This window comes from Eptatretus burgeri, chromosome 9 (genome assembly GCF_056783735.1).
Source record: "Eptatretus burgeri isolate ZD-2024b chromosome 9, Ebu_testis_v1, whole genome shotgun sequence".
Classification (NCBI taxonomy): domain Eukaryota; kingdom Metazoa; phylum Chordata; class Myxini; order Myxiniformes; family Myxinidae; genus Eptatretus; species Eptatretus burgeri.
In genome coordinates this window covers 25,551,952-25,568,933 of record NC_140969.1, presented here as the reverse complement: position 1 = coordinate 25,568,933, position 16,982 = coordinate 25,551,952, and the positions used below count along the sequence as shown (strand labels likewise).

Below are 16,982 nucleotides of genomic sequence, written 5' to 3'. Positions count from 1 at the left end.
AGATGACGACGCCTTTCACGGTTGAGGTCGAAGTGAATGGCCAACCGACTGTGTTTTGCGTGGATACCGGGGCGGCAGTGTCGGTCATGGATGAGCGGGCGGCTCGTGGTCTTCGCGGTATTCGCCTGGTCAAGACGGCCTTGTCGTTATACACGTACACCGGTGAGGCGATTGCACCGCTTGCGAGGGCCGACGTCTCAGTGCGCTACCAGGATCGACGCGCCCGGCTCTCGGTGTTCGTTGTACGAGGGGAGGGCCCCCCCCCTGTTGGGTCGGGACTGGCTGGCGCACCTCGGACTGGGTCTCCGGTTCGTACCTCCAGATGTGCCAGTGCTCTCTTCGAGGCCTTCGTCGAGTACCGAGGGCGAGGCTCTGGCGGCGGGGGCCGCGTCGATGCAGCGGGAGCGACCGTTCGTTGCTGCCTGCGACGGCGATGTGCAGTTCGGGAGCGGCGAGAGCTGGATCAGCTCTCGCGATGAGTTCCCGCGCTTCGCTCGCGATGAGTTCCCGCGCTTCGGCAGGGTTCGTGAGGCAATGTGCGTCGGTGTTGTGCAGGCAGCTTCGACAGGTGACGGTGAGCCCGTGGCGTTAAAGGGAGTCGCGAGTCACAACATCGAGTCGACAACCAAGAAGCGGATTCGTGATGTGGGTTGTATGTTGTTGTTCATGGCATATGTGCTTTTCCTTGCTCTAGTGATGCAGTTTAACGTTGTTGAAATAAATGCCAGCAGTTCTCGTGTAAAAGTGGATTTGGCGGAGATCAGTCAATGGGAGTTGTATTATGATCAATGTGATGTGGGGGCTTCAGGAGCGGTGGTGGCGAATAAAAAGGTTGGGTTGGCCTTCCATTGTCCCGGGCCGCAGGTAATTGCTTTGTCATGTGCTGGGATTTTATCAAAAGAGCGCGCTGTACGGAAAAAATGAATTTGCAATGCTTCGGATAATGTTCGTAGTGATTTATAACGAGCCTATGATTGCAGTGTGGTTTAAATGGAGTTGCTCCCGTCTAGCTGCCGTGTGGGTCTCAGAGGTCGACTCGGAACCAAGACTGGTGCCCTGGTCGGCGTTACCCCCACCTCTGGTTGCGAGCGCAGCTTTCTGTGTTCGCTCAAGGCCGTTTGGACGGGCATTGGCGTCTCAACTGATTGTGGTGCGTGAGTTGTTTTGGAGCATTAAAAGCATACAGCCAGCGGCGCTGTTCAGTGCCCCCGGCCAAGGTCGATTAAGGCTGGCGCCACGGCTTCCAGACAGCGGGCTTCCGGCCTCGGAATGTTTATCTACGTCGGGTCTGCCTGGGGGGAGTGGGCCGGAGGCGTTTGATGGTGCCGGGGGAGGTTGGCTTGGAAGGTCGTCACGACCTCGGCGAGGGCCATGTCAGCATGGGCCGCCTGGGGGCGTTTTTGCTGCGTAGTGCTGCTGTACTTCTCATTTGCTGCTTCATATCGGTAACGCGGTCAGAGTGTGGTGGGTGCTTTGTGCACCTCCGTCTTTGGAACCTGGCCTTTGCTGCTCCACTCGCTCGCATCGACACATTATATGATGTGGTGTGTTGTTATACTTCGCTATTTTCATTTTATTTTCATGATTATTATACGGAGTCCTTCGTGTTCTGTATGCTTCTTATAATGGTAATCATTTAATACTCATAGTTTTAGGGGGGAGGAGTGTGGTGGAGTCTGCGGGCCTACGGGGAAGGGCATGATGATGAGGCATGATGGGCGTGATGATGGGAGGAGTGGTCGTGGTGGTCAGTGTATCGGCGAGGGATATAAGGTGTGCGCGCCGCCTGAGGCGTCGTAGTAATGCTGGAGTCGTCCGGCTCGTGAGTGTGCGAATACGGAATAAAGGGGAGCCGCGGGCACAGTACGCCCGCGCTCGCACTGTGCAACACAGCCCGGCTCGACTGTTCCTCCGCATCGTGTCTGCCTGCTAAGCATCTTCCATTTCAGTACATTACAGAATCCTGCTCACTTACACACATGGTGACCAGGAGCGCATGGTATGGACTGTTTGGGAAGCAACTTACCTTGTAATGTGACCCAGCCTCTAGCCATGCTATGTTTGAAAATTTAACATGACAATCATGCCGTGCCATATGTATATGCTTAATTTAGCTAAGGCGTCACTACTTATTGTAAAAAATATATCGTGCAATCATCGATTTGCTTTTCAACACTTGATTCACTTTACTGTTTGACAAATGTAACACAATCAAGCTGTAGCGTGATTAAACCATATCACTAACATTCATTTTCAATCAACGCTCAAGACCTGCATAGCAAATATTTTGTCCTACGGACAAACGAGAGCACCATTCATGTCATTCTCAGGAAATGCACAATTTTTAATCCAGACAGCATAAAAGGCACTCTCAGCATGACTTGCACAGACAAATGCAACAGTATTATGGATTACGTTAAAATATTTCAAACTAATCTTTTATTGACACATTAAAATTAAAAGTTTTCATTGCAGGCTTTATTATTGGATTAATGAAAATGATTATGAGTAAGACAATTCCCAAAGTGTAGCTTTGGGTGGAGAAGCATTCCTTTGCAGATCTCAGCAAACTCACCGAGGCTTTGATAGTTAAGAGCCACCATTTGGCAGCCAGCGTTCCAGAAGACCTGTGGCATGTAGTTTGACGAGTCCACACGTGTGCCCTTTGGATATATTCGACTCAGCTGTGTCTTGTTGTATCTACACAATTGTTGTCAAGGAGGTATCTCTTTTCCTTTCACAGAAAATGGTTTAAAACATGTAAAAATAAAAAAAGTTCAGTGACTTTGAAACCAAAATGACTGGCCTGCTTTGCATTTCCATCTTGACTGATGACTATTTTGGTGGGGGTGGGAGGGGGCTTTGCATTCATGATTGAGTTTCGTGGAAGAGCTAGAGCAGAATGGAATTGAACAAAATGGAAAAGAAAAGGGGAAGCACCAACAGCAGAGTAGCGAGAGTGAGATCAAGGGGAAGGGAAGGAGGACACATAGGACTGAACAAGCTGAATGAAACACACCAAGAAAATGAAGGAGACGTTGGGGATGGAATAGAAAAAGAACAAACCAACTGACAACTAACAAATGAAAAGAGGTGAGGGAGAAGGGGAAAAAAAAAAATCACATTGACCTGGAAAAGGGAGTGCTTGGAAATGCAGTTATTTGAGGTAGAAAAGATCATGAATCGAGATGGGGGATGACCTGAGGTCGTGGTGAACAGCTGCCGAGAAACCCTGGAGGGAAGAATGGAACTGAATAAAGAGCTCTGTCAACCCTCGACTGATTCTGCAACTGGACTGGATGGCATCAGCTCATGTGTCTTAAAATCCTGCTCCGCTGCTCTTGCACATCCTCTTTCTGGTCTGTTCACTCTGGGAAATCTCTGGAAATCCTCTATCTCTTTGCTGACTTCACAGTTTTTATTTATTTATTTGTTGAGTTAAAGTGATTTGAGAATCATGGTGGAGCATTAGCATAAATCGCATGCAGGACAACAATTCTGGGAGACATAAATCAGTGTGCTTTTACACAGTGGACAAATCAACTCAGGAATGGGATTTTAACCATCATTATGAACTATGGGTCCAGATGGGAACCACCAAGAGGCCAATGTAATTAATGTTTTTGAATGTCCAGCAAGTATAATCCAAAGCAGTAATCAAGCAGTGTAATGGATTGTTGTGCAGCAAAGACAGCCCACATGAAGGATCTTTAGCTCAAGCGCTTTTAATCGCGTCTCCTGCTCAACTCACTCGACAGCCCGCTCACGTCACTCTCGGTTGCACCTCGTCAGTTCCGGTTCCTCATGCATTCATTAATATTCATGCAACTCCCAAAACCACATATTCCTTTTTTCATGAAAATAACTGGGAATGAACCACCCCCCCCCTCCAAAAAAGAAGTCAGCATGTAATGCAAGATAACATGTCAAATGACAAAGTCCTTGGTTCATTCAGGGGCTCGACGATATCTCGTCCCATGCCGAACGCCTGGGGTAAAAACTTGCGGAGGCATTTGTTGGACAGGGCTGTGTGCCCCATAGTCCTCAGAACCTGTTGTACTTCCAGAAGAAAGTCCATTTGAGGTCTCATTGCATTCCACACTTTCCCATCAGAGAGTCTGAAGGTAGCACAACCTCTCTGTTCACTGATCTTGATGGGTTGGGTAAACTTGTTTGTCCTTTCCAATGAAGTCCAGGCTTCCGAACTCACACGAAAGAACAACATTGGAAGGTGGAAGGTTTCACTCTCCGATGCTTGTCTGTGTATCGTTTAGATTTCTCTTGTTTCTGTTGAACACAGCGTCTCACATCCTTGAGTCTTGCAGCAGATACGCTGATTTGACGGTCTCCAATGTACAACTTGATGTGCAATGTACGTCCATGTACAAGTCCAGCAGGGGTGTGATGAGTTGTTGCATGTCTTGTAGCTCGACACGTTTGCAAGAAGTTGGGTACGAATGATTTCCAGGGATTCCCTTCGAGATTTGCAGGATGTAAACAGTCCTTAAACACTCTGTTGAATCGTTATATCTCCCCGTTGGCTTGTGGGTAATAGATAGAACGATGGCAGTGTTTGATGTTTCTTTTCTGCAGGAATGTTTCAAACTCAGTTGAAACAAACTGAGATCCATTGTCAGAGATAAGTTCCTGTGGATTTCCTTCAAAACTGAATACTATAGTCAGGAACTTGATAACTATAGCAGATGTTACTTGGGACGTAAAGGATACTTCTGGCCATTTGCTGAAGTAATCAATTAAGGTGATGGCATAGCGACAGTCCATTTGGCCGTTATCAAGTAGTCCCACTATATCGATGGCAAGCTCTTCCCAAGCAGCATTAGGGAGCGGCACTGGATGCAAAGGTGGAACCCGAGTGACAGCTGTTTTATCATGCATTTGGCAAGTAATGCACGACTTGATGGCAACTTCTACTTGGGAGTCCATCCCTGGCCACCAGTAGAGGTCATGCAGCCTTTCTTTCGTCCTTACAATACCTTGATGCATATTATGGGCAAGCTGGATTAACTTGGGTTGAAGTTCTGTCGGCACTATCACACGGCACTATCACACGGTGAGTGCCCCAAATCAAGTAATCCTCCTGTACAGCCAGTTCATTCCGAATGTGAAAGGAGGGAAGTACATTTGGGTCAATGCCCTTTGTAGTGCAAAGCCATCCTCTGGAGACATATCATCACACCTTCTGTAGAATCGGGCATCTATTGCAAGTTTCCTTGAATTGTTCCACAGGTACAGCAGTGCAGTCACCAGACATTAAAGCCACCATTTCTACATCCGGTTTGTGATAAGGCTCCGTCATGGGGAGTGGTAACCGAGATAAACAGTCTGCAGTCACATTTTGATGGCCAGGTTTGTACACAATTTCATATTTAAACGAGAGTAAGCGTGCAGACCAATGTGAAATTCTAACTCCAGCTCGAGCAAGACCTTTTGAAGACAGTGGTGTGGTCAGTGGACTGTGGTCTGTACGCAGGATAAATGGCTGACCCCACAGGTAAGTATGCCATTTCTCAATTGCCCAGATGCAGGCGAGTGCTTCCTTCTCTACTGTAGAGTACTTGTGTTCGCATTCTGTGAGCATTCGTGAGGCAAATGCTACTCTTTCCTCTGTAGAGTCCTCATGAAGTTGAGTGAGCACTGCTCAAAGTCCATAATCAGACGTGTCTGTAATCACAATGGTGGTCAGAGTAGCGTCAAACAAAGCAAGTGCAGGGCTGTTGGCAATCATTTTTTTTACCTTTTCAAATTGAGTGTGGCAATCCTCAGTCCAGGAGAAGTCAGCATCCTTGTGCAGTAAGGCACGAAGTGGCTCCACGACTGTTGCATAATTTGGAATTAATTTGGAGTACCAAGAAGTCGAACCCAGAAAAGACCGCAAAGCAGATGCATCCTTTGGGGGTGGTGCTTGTGTTACTGCCACCACATGTTTGGTGCTTGAGCTCATGCCCTTTTCTGAGATCACGTGACCCAGACATTTGTCATAAAGTTCAGCCTTCCAGAAATGACATTTGTCATAATGCAGTTTTAAGCCTGCTTGACCAATACGATTCAAAACAGCTTGAAGACATTCCTCATGTTTCTCAGGAGACGAAGCATGCACAAATATGTCATCTTGATAACAATGGATGCCCTCCTGGGCAGCGAACATCTGTGACATCATTTGCTGGAATGCACTGGGAGCAGAAGCAAGACCATAAGGAACACGGCAAAAACGGAAAAGTTCCTCATGTGTTATGAAATCCGAGAGGTCTCTGCTTTCCTCGTGCAAGTACACGATGATATGCACTCTGAAGATCAAGAGTAGAGAACATTTTTGCCCTCTGAAGTTCTGCGAATACCTCCTCAATATGTGGGAGTGGATGACTGTCTATTACGATCGCCTTATTGGGTTCACAAAGTTCACGCACAGTCGTATACCTCCCCTTTTCTTATGCGTAACAACAATAGGTGAAACCCATTCAGAAGAGTCAATTCTCTCAATCATATCCACTTCTTCAAGCTTTTTCACTTCTTGCGAGAGAGCATCACGGACAGCAAAAGGTAAACGGCGAAGCTTCTGCTGGATTGGCACCACATCGGGCCATATCTTCACTCCATGTACAAATCCTTTTGCATCGCTGAGAGTTCCAGTGGCGTTAGGATTAGATGTCTGTCAAACCGATGTTTGATGCACAGAGGGACTTACCACTGATGCAGGAGTAACACATCCATTAACAACATTCAGTCCGAGAGCAGTGAAGAGGTCCATGCCGAGTATCGGTGTTCCAGACGGCACAATGAATAAATCAGCAGGCACAGAAACATGGTTGTGTCGCTCCTGTACTTGAAGACAACTAACTACAGAGATAAGTTTTTTTAGGTAAGTCACCAAGTGTAATTTTGGTTCTGTAAGAAGTGCATTCTTGAAATGCTCCAGGTAGGTCGACTGGAAGTATGGAAACGACTGAACCTATGTCCACCAGCAATTTAGATGAGCATGCCTGTTAATCAGATGTGCAAAGACAAACAACACAAAATAGGTTCCCTCCAATTTGTTCGGTGGCTTGTGTGTTTATGCTTAAAACAGTCACATCTGGCACAGTCACTTCCCGCACTTGGTATTTGTGGTCTTTACTGCGACATACTTTTGCAAAATGTCCACATTTGCCACACTGCCTGCAATTTACATATTTTGCAGGACATCTGGGATAATTGGCTCAGTGCATTGCAGATCCACAATGATAACAAGTGCTCTGTTGGCGTACCTGTCGAGCTTGTGAAAAATTTGGGTTTGCAGGTTCATTTGATGCGTCCCTGTGGATGGGGTCGCGGCTATATTGCCCAGCGCTGGTACGTGCTGGTTTTGTATTTACATCCTCAAAGGATGTCGATGTGCCGCATGTAATCGCTTTTGCTTCCGCCATGGCTGATTCCATTTGTCCCGCCATTACGAGGGCTTTCTGCAGTGTAAGCTCCGGTTTCAAAAGCAACCGTTCACGTATACGAGCTGTAAGGGATTTTTCCACGAGCTCATTTCATCAGAGAGGTCACTAAACTCGCAATGAACCGCAATCTCACGTAAAGCAGCAATGAACTGAGAAGTCGATTCACCCAGTCTCTGTGCTCATTGACGAAACTTATATCGTTTGAAAACAATGTTCACCTTTTACATGAAAAAGGCTGTTAATGCGCCAACAGCAGCAGAGTACATGTCCCCATCAACTGGGAGGGTATAGAATAAACGATGCCCTTCAGTTCCAAGGCAGTGTATAAGCAAGGCACGCTTCCTCGCATCAGAAAGTGCGTTGTCATGTCTTGAACAAGAAGTTCTTGAACATGCGCATCCATGAGTTAAAAGGCATAGAAGACTCACCCAGACTTGGTAAAGGCCCGGTCACACCTTGACGTTTTAGCCAGCGATGGCAACGTATTAAAATGTATGTAAAACGCTGGCTTACGTTGAACTTTTGATGTTTTTTTTAAAGATTCGGATGTATTCATAGCGACTTGGTCTTATGTATAACGCATTGGTAACGGACACAGAACATTTCGTTGTGTTATAGATAACTTATACCAACGAATGCTGAACCTGTTGTCGGCCTACACAACCGATGCCCAACGATAGTCTAACTTAGGCATAGCGCGTTGCACGCATCGCCAACGATGTCGTGACGTAGCCTATTAAAAGGCTGACGCACAACGATTCGAATCATAACTGCCGTAGAAATGGAAGTGTCAACATCGCGGTCACACCTTGGCGATCTTGCCAGCGTATGCCGACCTCAGAAAAATGTGTCTAAAACGTTGGGGCACGTCAAATACGGTATGAGTAAGTTTGGTATACGTGAGTAGAACGCTAAAGTACGCTATCATACGTCGTAGTACGTAGAGTACGTCAAGAAATTTTAAACATGTTCAAAATTTTACGACGTACTCGGCGTATGACACACGTTCCGCATGCGATGGGGATAAGTTTTACACACGATATGTGGACGCTTACACACGTCCACAAAGGCTACTTATAAGCTACTCATAAGTCGAAACACGTCGTGGTAATGTCTTTTTTACGCGAAACTTATTTCTAACTTATGTTTGACGTGCTTTGAACCAATTCTTTACATAGTCCCAACACACATCGACGTATGTAGACGTATTCCAATGATGTCTTCCGGTCGACAAAAAAAAATAAATGAACGTGTTTCTAGGTTACAACTGCCATATAAAGACGTGTTCCCAGCGGTTTTGGGAATTGGTATATAAAAATGCTGCTCATAAAAGGGGAACCCAACAGTGTTTTCGAGTCCTTTTTGAGTCGATGTCCATGTCAGCAGTAACAGTATCAGTATTAGTATTAGTATTAGTATGAGTATTAGTAGTAGTTTGTTCATGTTGGCAGTAGTAGGTGAGTGTGAGGGGGAGGGTGTGGGTTATGATGGATCCTCCTTGCGTCCGCGTGTCCACGGGTAGGTTCATAGGCTGCCACTCAACGATTTAAATGGCTGCATCTCCACTATTGAAAGTAGACGCTTGCGCTCAACAATTGGATTTTTTTTTACACTCAACGATTTTTAAACGGTACCACTCAGCTATTTTCATTGTTTACAATGAACGATTTAAATTGCTGTTACTCGCCTTTGTTTTTTGACGCTGGGGTTTGGAAACTTGAAGCGTTTCTTCTGAACGTGTTAAAACGCTCAAACTCGACTATTTTAAATAGACGCTGCCGATGGACAATTGGAATCATAGCCAAGCTAGACATCGAAGTGTGAACATCCTCGTCATGCCAAAGAAAAGTTTGAAGAATGCTGCAAATAAGTGTCCTGGCCGTGGCCGTGGATGCTGACGCAAGGACGATCCATTATACCGACGTCTTTCAGCCTATGAGTAACTTAAAAGTAACGTCTGTCGATGTGTGGCAACGATCGCGTAACGTGCCAACAACACGTTAATCATAGGTTAGAAATAAGTTTCGGGTGCGCTAAACATTACCTCGGCGTGTCTCAACTTATGATTAACTTACAAGTAGCATGTGTTGACGTCTGTCAACGATCGCAGACCATGCATACAACTTGTGGCCAGCGTAGCGGAACGTGTGAGTCATACGCCGGCATACGTCATGAAATTTCAAGCATGAAAAAATTTGAGGACAACCGAAAAGTACAACGTTTAAAGCCAGCGTACAACGACGTATGGCAGTGTTTTTCAGCGTGCTCTCAATGTTATCAAAACTTACCCATAACGTATTCAACGTGTGCCAGCGTTTTATAAAAAAAATTCAAAAATCGGCAAACGTTGGCTAAAACGTCAAGGTGTGACCGGGCCTTAACAATGCAGCAGGTGGTGTAAGAGCAAGGCGAGGCATCCTCATCGCCATCTTCGTCGCCATAATCACGTCTCCTGCTCCACTCACTCACGTCACTCTCGGTTCCACCTCATCAGTTCCGGTTCATCATGCATACATTAATATTCATGCAACTCCCAATACCACATGGATTTAAACACAAGTACAATTGAAGAGTCACAAGAATCTTTTCAAAGCAATTAATACAAGAAGTGATGCTGGAACACAATGACCTGGAAGAGGAGCATCATGTGGACTGCAAGACCCAAGTGAGGCCAAACTTTTCCCATGTTATTGCAGCTACGTCTGTAAAATTATTGCATTGTTGCAGTTATTATTAAAATTATTGCATGATTATTGCAGCTATGTCTTCCAGTTCCGGTTTTTGAGGCAATGGTTGGTTCTCTTAGGGGTCTCTCCCGACTTTCTCAAAGATAAGTTTCCGGACATTGTTTATCACGTTTTGACTATATTTTGTTACCTCTGTGTTTACTGTGTGTTCCTAAGTTTGGTTTCAAAATTTGTGCTATTTGGTGAGTTTTTGTCGGTCTTGTCATATCAGATTTCCAACCACCCTCCTTCTATCCCTCTATACCCTCTGTTTCATGTCTTAAAATATAAAAAAATACAACAAAAAAAACCTTTTCCCTCCTCACCTTATACTCCACGTAACTTCCTATACCAATTCTTCTTCCTTCACTACCCTCTTCCCTGAAAATCCCACTCTGATCGTGAAGTATTTCACCACACGCATTCACGACCTTATCTTCAAACTTACTATTCCCCCTCTTCCCCCTCTTCCCTACTCTTCAAAAAAAAAACCAAAAAAAAAAAAACAACAAAAGGTGTCTTACAATGCTTCGACTTAACTCTTCGCTCAGTTCTTCTGCAAAATGGTGTCCAATCCGACCTTTCTTTCATCCTGTGACTAAATTCCATCTGTTACAACGCTGCCTTTCTCCACTCTGTCAATTCCACAGCACTCCATTCATCTTCCAATCCAATGTATTTAAACGAATCTCTGACCAAGAAATTTTTTAAATCCCATTTTGCAACACTTGTTCATCTTCCACTATTAATCATTCTTTTCCAACTTCAGTGCAAATTCTTCCCACCTCCTTAAATCTGCATCCTCCGAACTCCTTCCCTGTTATACCCTCTCCTCTCCTTACCCCTCCTCCATCTTGACCTCCATCGTAGCACCTCTCCACTGTCCTCTGCCTAACTAACAGTTCCCCCTCTGATATCCCAATCTGGATGGTTTTGAAATGTCTCGCACTGTCATTCAGCACACTGCTCAATATCTCGAACATGCTCTCTCTTTACTCTCATCACATCTCCCCCTTTCCCACCCCCTCGAGTCTTGTTCCTCCCCCCACCCGTTCCCAATTCTACCATACCACGACCCAGTCTCATCCTCCCCCTCCCCCCACCCCTCCCTTTCCCCTCCTCCTCCATGACAGTGCCTGCTCTCGTCTCCCATCCCTCTCACTTCATCCCTCTCAATTCAGCCACCTCCTCCCCATTCAAAGCAACTTCACTCTCTCCCACCCCCCCAAGATTCTCCCTCATCCTTCTCAAAAGCTCCCCCCACACCTTTCTCACTCAATTCTCCCCTCTCACTCTTCTCCTCCAAATGTCCCTCCTTGCCCCTCCCCTTCAAATCTCCCTCTCCACTCCCCTTTCTCAAAGTTTCCTCCTCCTCTTCCCACCCCCTCCATGCTCATCACAGCGCCCTCCCCTCTTCCCACCCCTACAATTTTTGTTCCTCCCCCCACCAGCTCCAATTTCCACAATACCTCTACCCAGTCTCATACTTCCCCTCTCCCCACCCTCCTCCCCCAAGGCTGTCCCTCTCTCATCATCTCCCCTCTCCCTCAAAGCTCCCCTCTCACCCCTTCTTGCAAATCAACCACCTACTCCCTCTTCAAAGCAAACTTCCCTCTCTGCCCCTCACTTTTCTCAAAAGCTCCCCCCACACCATTCTCCCTCAATTCTCCCCTCGCTCCTCCCTTTCAAATCTCATCACTAACTCCCCCTTCTGAAAGCTGCCCCCCTTCATATCTACAAAGCTGACTCCTTCCCCCAACCGCTCTCTTCCAGATCATTCCTCCACCTCCAATCTCCCACTTCTCTTTGCCCCCTCTCTTATTACTACCCACTGCTACTCATCTCTTCACCACTGAGCCCTTTGTCCTCTTCCCCATCAGACCCTCTCCCCTAACTCTTCTGCAATCTCTCATCAACTCTCACTACCTCCACCCCTCCTCCCTCACACTACCCTCCCCTCCCCTCCGCTGCACCCAAAGCCTCCTCCCCTCCCTCTTCCTTAAGAGTGTAGACCTCAAACATCCGGGGCATTCGCTCTAACCTGACTGATTTATGCATGCAGGATTCCACTAACAAACCAGACATAATCTGCTTCACAGAAACTTTCCTCCTTCAAGACGTCTCTGACTCATTCGTTTCTCTCCCAGGTTACTCCCTCCTCCGGTATGATAGACCTGGGCCTCGTCCTGGTGGCGGAGTTGCTCTCTATCAAGAACTCCATTCCTCACTCTCCATGCACTGCCCTCACTCCTCCACACTCCCAGAAATACCTCTGGCTACGGCTTCCCCTCCGCTCCCACCTCTTGTTTATCTGTGTGTTGTACCGTCCACCAAACCGTGATGACTCCATTTACATATCACTTGCTGAAAACATGGACCAACTTCTATCCACTCCTCCAAACTCTCTCTTCCTTGTATGTGGTGACTTCAATGTCCATCATGCAAGTTGGCCGAATGTGGGTACCTCTCTCACCTGTCATGGTACTTCAGCAAAGGACTTCTGCATTGGGACTGACTCATTCTGATAACATCCCGACCCGGATCTCAATCAACAGTCCTCCATCTCTTCTGGATCTGATCTTTACAAATTTCTCAGAAAATGTCTGCTGTTCTTCTTATGCTCCAATCAGTTCATATGACCATATGCTTGTCAAAGCGGTCATCTCTCTGGCTGTTATTAGAGAACCACCTCAGCACTAACGAGTCTGGCACTTCACTCCGGACCCTGCCAGTCCTGCCGACTGGCAGGGTCTTCAAGCACCCATCAAACTTCAAGACTGGTGAGTTGGGAATTCTTTCAAAGAAATTTGCTCTCTTATGCACAGATTTATCCCATTTCGTCCTCAGTTGTCTTCACCTTCCTGCCGCTCATGGTTCACTGAAGCTTGTGGTAAGGCTGTTGTCCTGAAATAACTTTCCTTCACTTCATGGAAGGCAAATCCTACTGAAGGCAATCTCAGTTCCTTCCACAAAGCTCAGGATAAGTGTGTGTTTACCCTGAGGAGAGCCAGGAAACAACCTCTTTCTCATCTCAAGTATAAACTCTCAAACCTGTCTCCCTCCTCCAAATGCTAGTGGTGTCTAGTTAAGTCCGTTTCTGGTGTATGTTCCCCCTCCATCCCCTCTCTTACCTCAAATGACTGCACAGCTGACACTGCACACAAAAGGCTAAACTGTGTTTGCTTCTAAATCTTGTGTCCGAAACCCATCGCTTTCTGTAGCCACCTCACCCAGTCGCACCCAACTATCCCTGGACTCTGTGTCCTTTTCTGGTGAGAAAGTATGAGAGCTTGCTGTCAAACCTCGACTCTGATTCTGCAACTGGTCCGAACGGCATCAGCCCTCATGTTCTAAAAACCTGCTCTGCTGCGCTTGCTCAACCTCTCTCTGTTATACTCACCATTTCATTTTCTCAAGGTCATCTGCCATCTGCTTGAAATTCAGCAAACATTACTGCTCTGCATAAAAAAAGGTTCAAAAACAGATCCCTGCAACTACAGACCAATCAGCCTTCTCCCAATCATCAGGAAGGTCATGGGAATCCATCATCACTTCTGACATCAAATCCTTCCTCTTCTCGAATGGGTTGATTTCTGACCATCAATTTGGATTAGACCAGGTCACTCAACCCTGGACATGCTACTTTTGCTTCCCAAAAATGGATGGAGGTCCTAAATGCCTAACATGGAATCAGAGCCATCTCCCTCGACACATCGCAAGCTTTTGATACATTCTGGCAACCCACACTGATATCCAAACTCTCTTCTTATGGTATCCAAGGCAATCTCCACTTATGGCTCATGGACTTCCTCTCCTGTCACAGTCAACGCGTGGCTCTTCATGGAATCTTCTCATCTCTTCTTCCCGTCCAGGTTGGAGTTCCTCAAGGCAGTGTTCTTGGCCCTGTGCTTTTTCTGGTTTTCATTAATGATCTCTCAGACTCTGGAAAATTATCTTTATCTCTGTGCTGATGACTCCACCCTCTGCCGTACCATCTCTCATCCCTCTGATCAGCAGGCAGCAGCCTGCTCACTCTCTGCAGACCTGAATAAAATCACAAGCTGGTCAAACACTTGGAATATGTATTTCAATCCTGACAAATCTCACACCTTCACTATGTCTCTCCAAAAGGAGCATCTGGAACCCCTCCCCCCCTACTCTCCATCTACTTTTTAAAGAATCCTCTTGAAGTTCTTTCATTCAAGATTTTGGATCTCACGATCTGCCACGATCTTTCCTGGGAAAACCACATCTCCAAGCTGGCCTCCAAAGCCAGTCGCAGATTGGGCATCCTACGTTGTGCAAAGTCCTTCCTTGGCACACCTGAGCTCCTGACCACATGCAAAGCTTTAATCGTCAGTCTGATGGAGTAATGCTCCCCCCTCTGGGGTGGTCAGTCTGCCTCACACCTCACTCGACTTCATGCTGTGGAAACCAAGGCTTTTAGGATTATTGGTATCCCTGTGATGAAGATGAGTCTTTGGATCTCTCACACTCTCACCATAGGCAGGTCTGTGGTCTTTCTGTCTTCTGCAGTCTCCTCTCTGGCCTTGCCCCCACCCCCCCCACCCCTTTGCTCTGTTTGTGATCTGTCCCCCCTATATTTCCTCAGGGTGCTCAAGGTTCGCCAAAAAACCCCTTTTGATGAAACTGCCAAAATCAAGAATCACTGCTCACCTTCACTCTTTCATTCCTCTTTTTTCTCGTCTCTGGAACAAACTCTCACACTCTTCAATCCCACTCCTCTCTCCAGGTCTTCAAAACAGCTGTTTACCACCATCTCATATCTTCCCCCATCCAAAATATTGATCTTTACTACCCCCGTTATTCCACCCCAAACCCACCTTCTTCATATTCCCTGTTTTCCTTCCTGAAAGTCTGTGTAGTACCATATTGTTTACCCCTTGTGCCTCACCTCATCCCTCTCCCTTTCACAGATATCCTATTGTCTTTGTTCCCCACTATTGTGTGCTTCCCTCTCCCGCCCATCTTGTCTCCTGCATTGTTATATGTTTATGTGTATTAGCTCTTACTTGAAATACTAAAAAAGGGAGGCCTGGACCTTCTTGGATTAACATGAAATGGACAAACTTAAAGAACGAGTGAGCGCGGATGCTGTCAATGCCAACAACATGGACCGATCATCTCCAACATAGACCGACAATGCTCACAGAAGCAGAAGCCATTTTCACGAACGAGTGCAACTGTGACCAAAACATCAAACTCACTGCCATGATGCCCACCAAAGGATACTCAACAAATTCTACAGGAGACTTCGTCAGCTGCTCCAGCCCCTTTGTTTCAACAAACGATGACATCAAAAAACTCACATTCCTTTCTGAAATCAAAGAACAATGGCACCAATAGTCAGTGTGTTTGAGTATAATTTAGGTCTTAAAAGGACAATCATAAAATAAACTACAATGCATCTTTTGCCTTTCTCTGCACTTCATCCCTCAGTACTAAAGATTTTCATATTCTGCTGTAACCTGGAGAGTCCCAGGGAAGATCAAGCAATATCCTTAACAAAAATAATCCAATTTCAGTAAAACTTTATGGATTTAAACTGAAGCCCTTAGATTTCCATTCTGTTCGTGTTTCTCATTCTTCGTTTTTTTTTCCTCAACCAAAGAAGGTGGATGAGGTTATGTTTTCATACCTGTCAGTATTTATCTTTGTCTTTACAAAAGATGTGGATGTATTCGGACTAAATTTGGTGGACATGTTTGGTGTGTGACAATAATGAATTGATTAGATTTTGGTGAAGATCCGGATACGAATTTTTAAAAAAGTGATTCATCACCATTGAATGATCGGGCCAAAAACCATATATATATATATATATATATATATATATATATATATATATATATATATATATATATATATATATATATATATATATATATATATATATATATATATATATATATATATATATATATATATATATATACATATACATATATATATATATATATATATATATATATATATATATATATATATATATATATATATATATATATATATATATATATACATATATATATATATATATATATATATATACATATATATATATATATATATATATATATATATATATATATATACATATATATATATATATATATATATATATATATATATACATATATACATATATATATATATATATACATATATACATATATATATATATATATATATATATATATATATATATATATATATATATATATATATATACATATATATATATATATATATATATATATATATATATATATATATATATATATACATATATATATATATATATATATACATATATATATATATATATATATATACATATACTCACTATATATATACTCAGTATATATATATACAATATATATATATATATATATATATATATATATATATATATATATATATATATATATATATATATATATATATATATATATAATGCCAGACAGGAAATCCGAGCCGTATCCCTGGACATATCACGTGCTTTTGACACAGTCTGGCACCCTGCCCTACTCACCAAACTCTCTTCCCATGGTATTCAAGGCCATCTCCACTCATGGCTCGCAGACTTCCTCTCCTGTCGCAGTCAACGTGTGGCCCTAAATGGAGTTCTTTCATCCCCTCTTCCTGTGCAGGCTGGAGTTCCTCAAGGTAGCGTTCTGGGCCCTGTTCTTTTTCTGGTTTTCATCAATGATCTCTCGGACTCTCTGGAAAATCCTCTATTTCTCTTTGCCGATGACTCCACCCTCTGCCGTACCATCTGTCATCCCTCAGA

General features: G+C 44.5%; 1 protein-coding gene across 3 annotated transcripts in view; it reads right to left on the bottom strand.

The window, feature by feature from the left end:
- LOC147019746 (1-phosphatidylinositol 4,5-bisphosphate phosphodiesterase beta-1-like) overlaps window positions 1-16,982 on the bottom strand; it is a 369,820-nt gene that overhangs the window by 84,218 nt on the left and 268,620 nt on the right. For all 3 annotated transcript variants that reach the window (XM_085894415.1, XM_085894413.1, XM_085894414.1), the window contains 2 exons: window positions 15,422-15,506; window positions 2,576-2,700 (listed from right to left, as the gene is read on the bottom strand). In XM_085894415.1, the coding sequence (XP_085750541.1) occupies window positions 2,576-2,700; window positions 15,422-15,506 (210 nt within the window). The remainder of the gene's footprint in view (window positions 1-2,575; window positions 2,701-15,421; window positions 15,507-16,982) is intronic.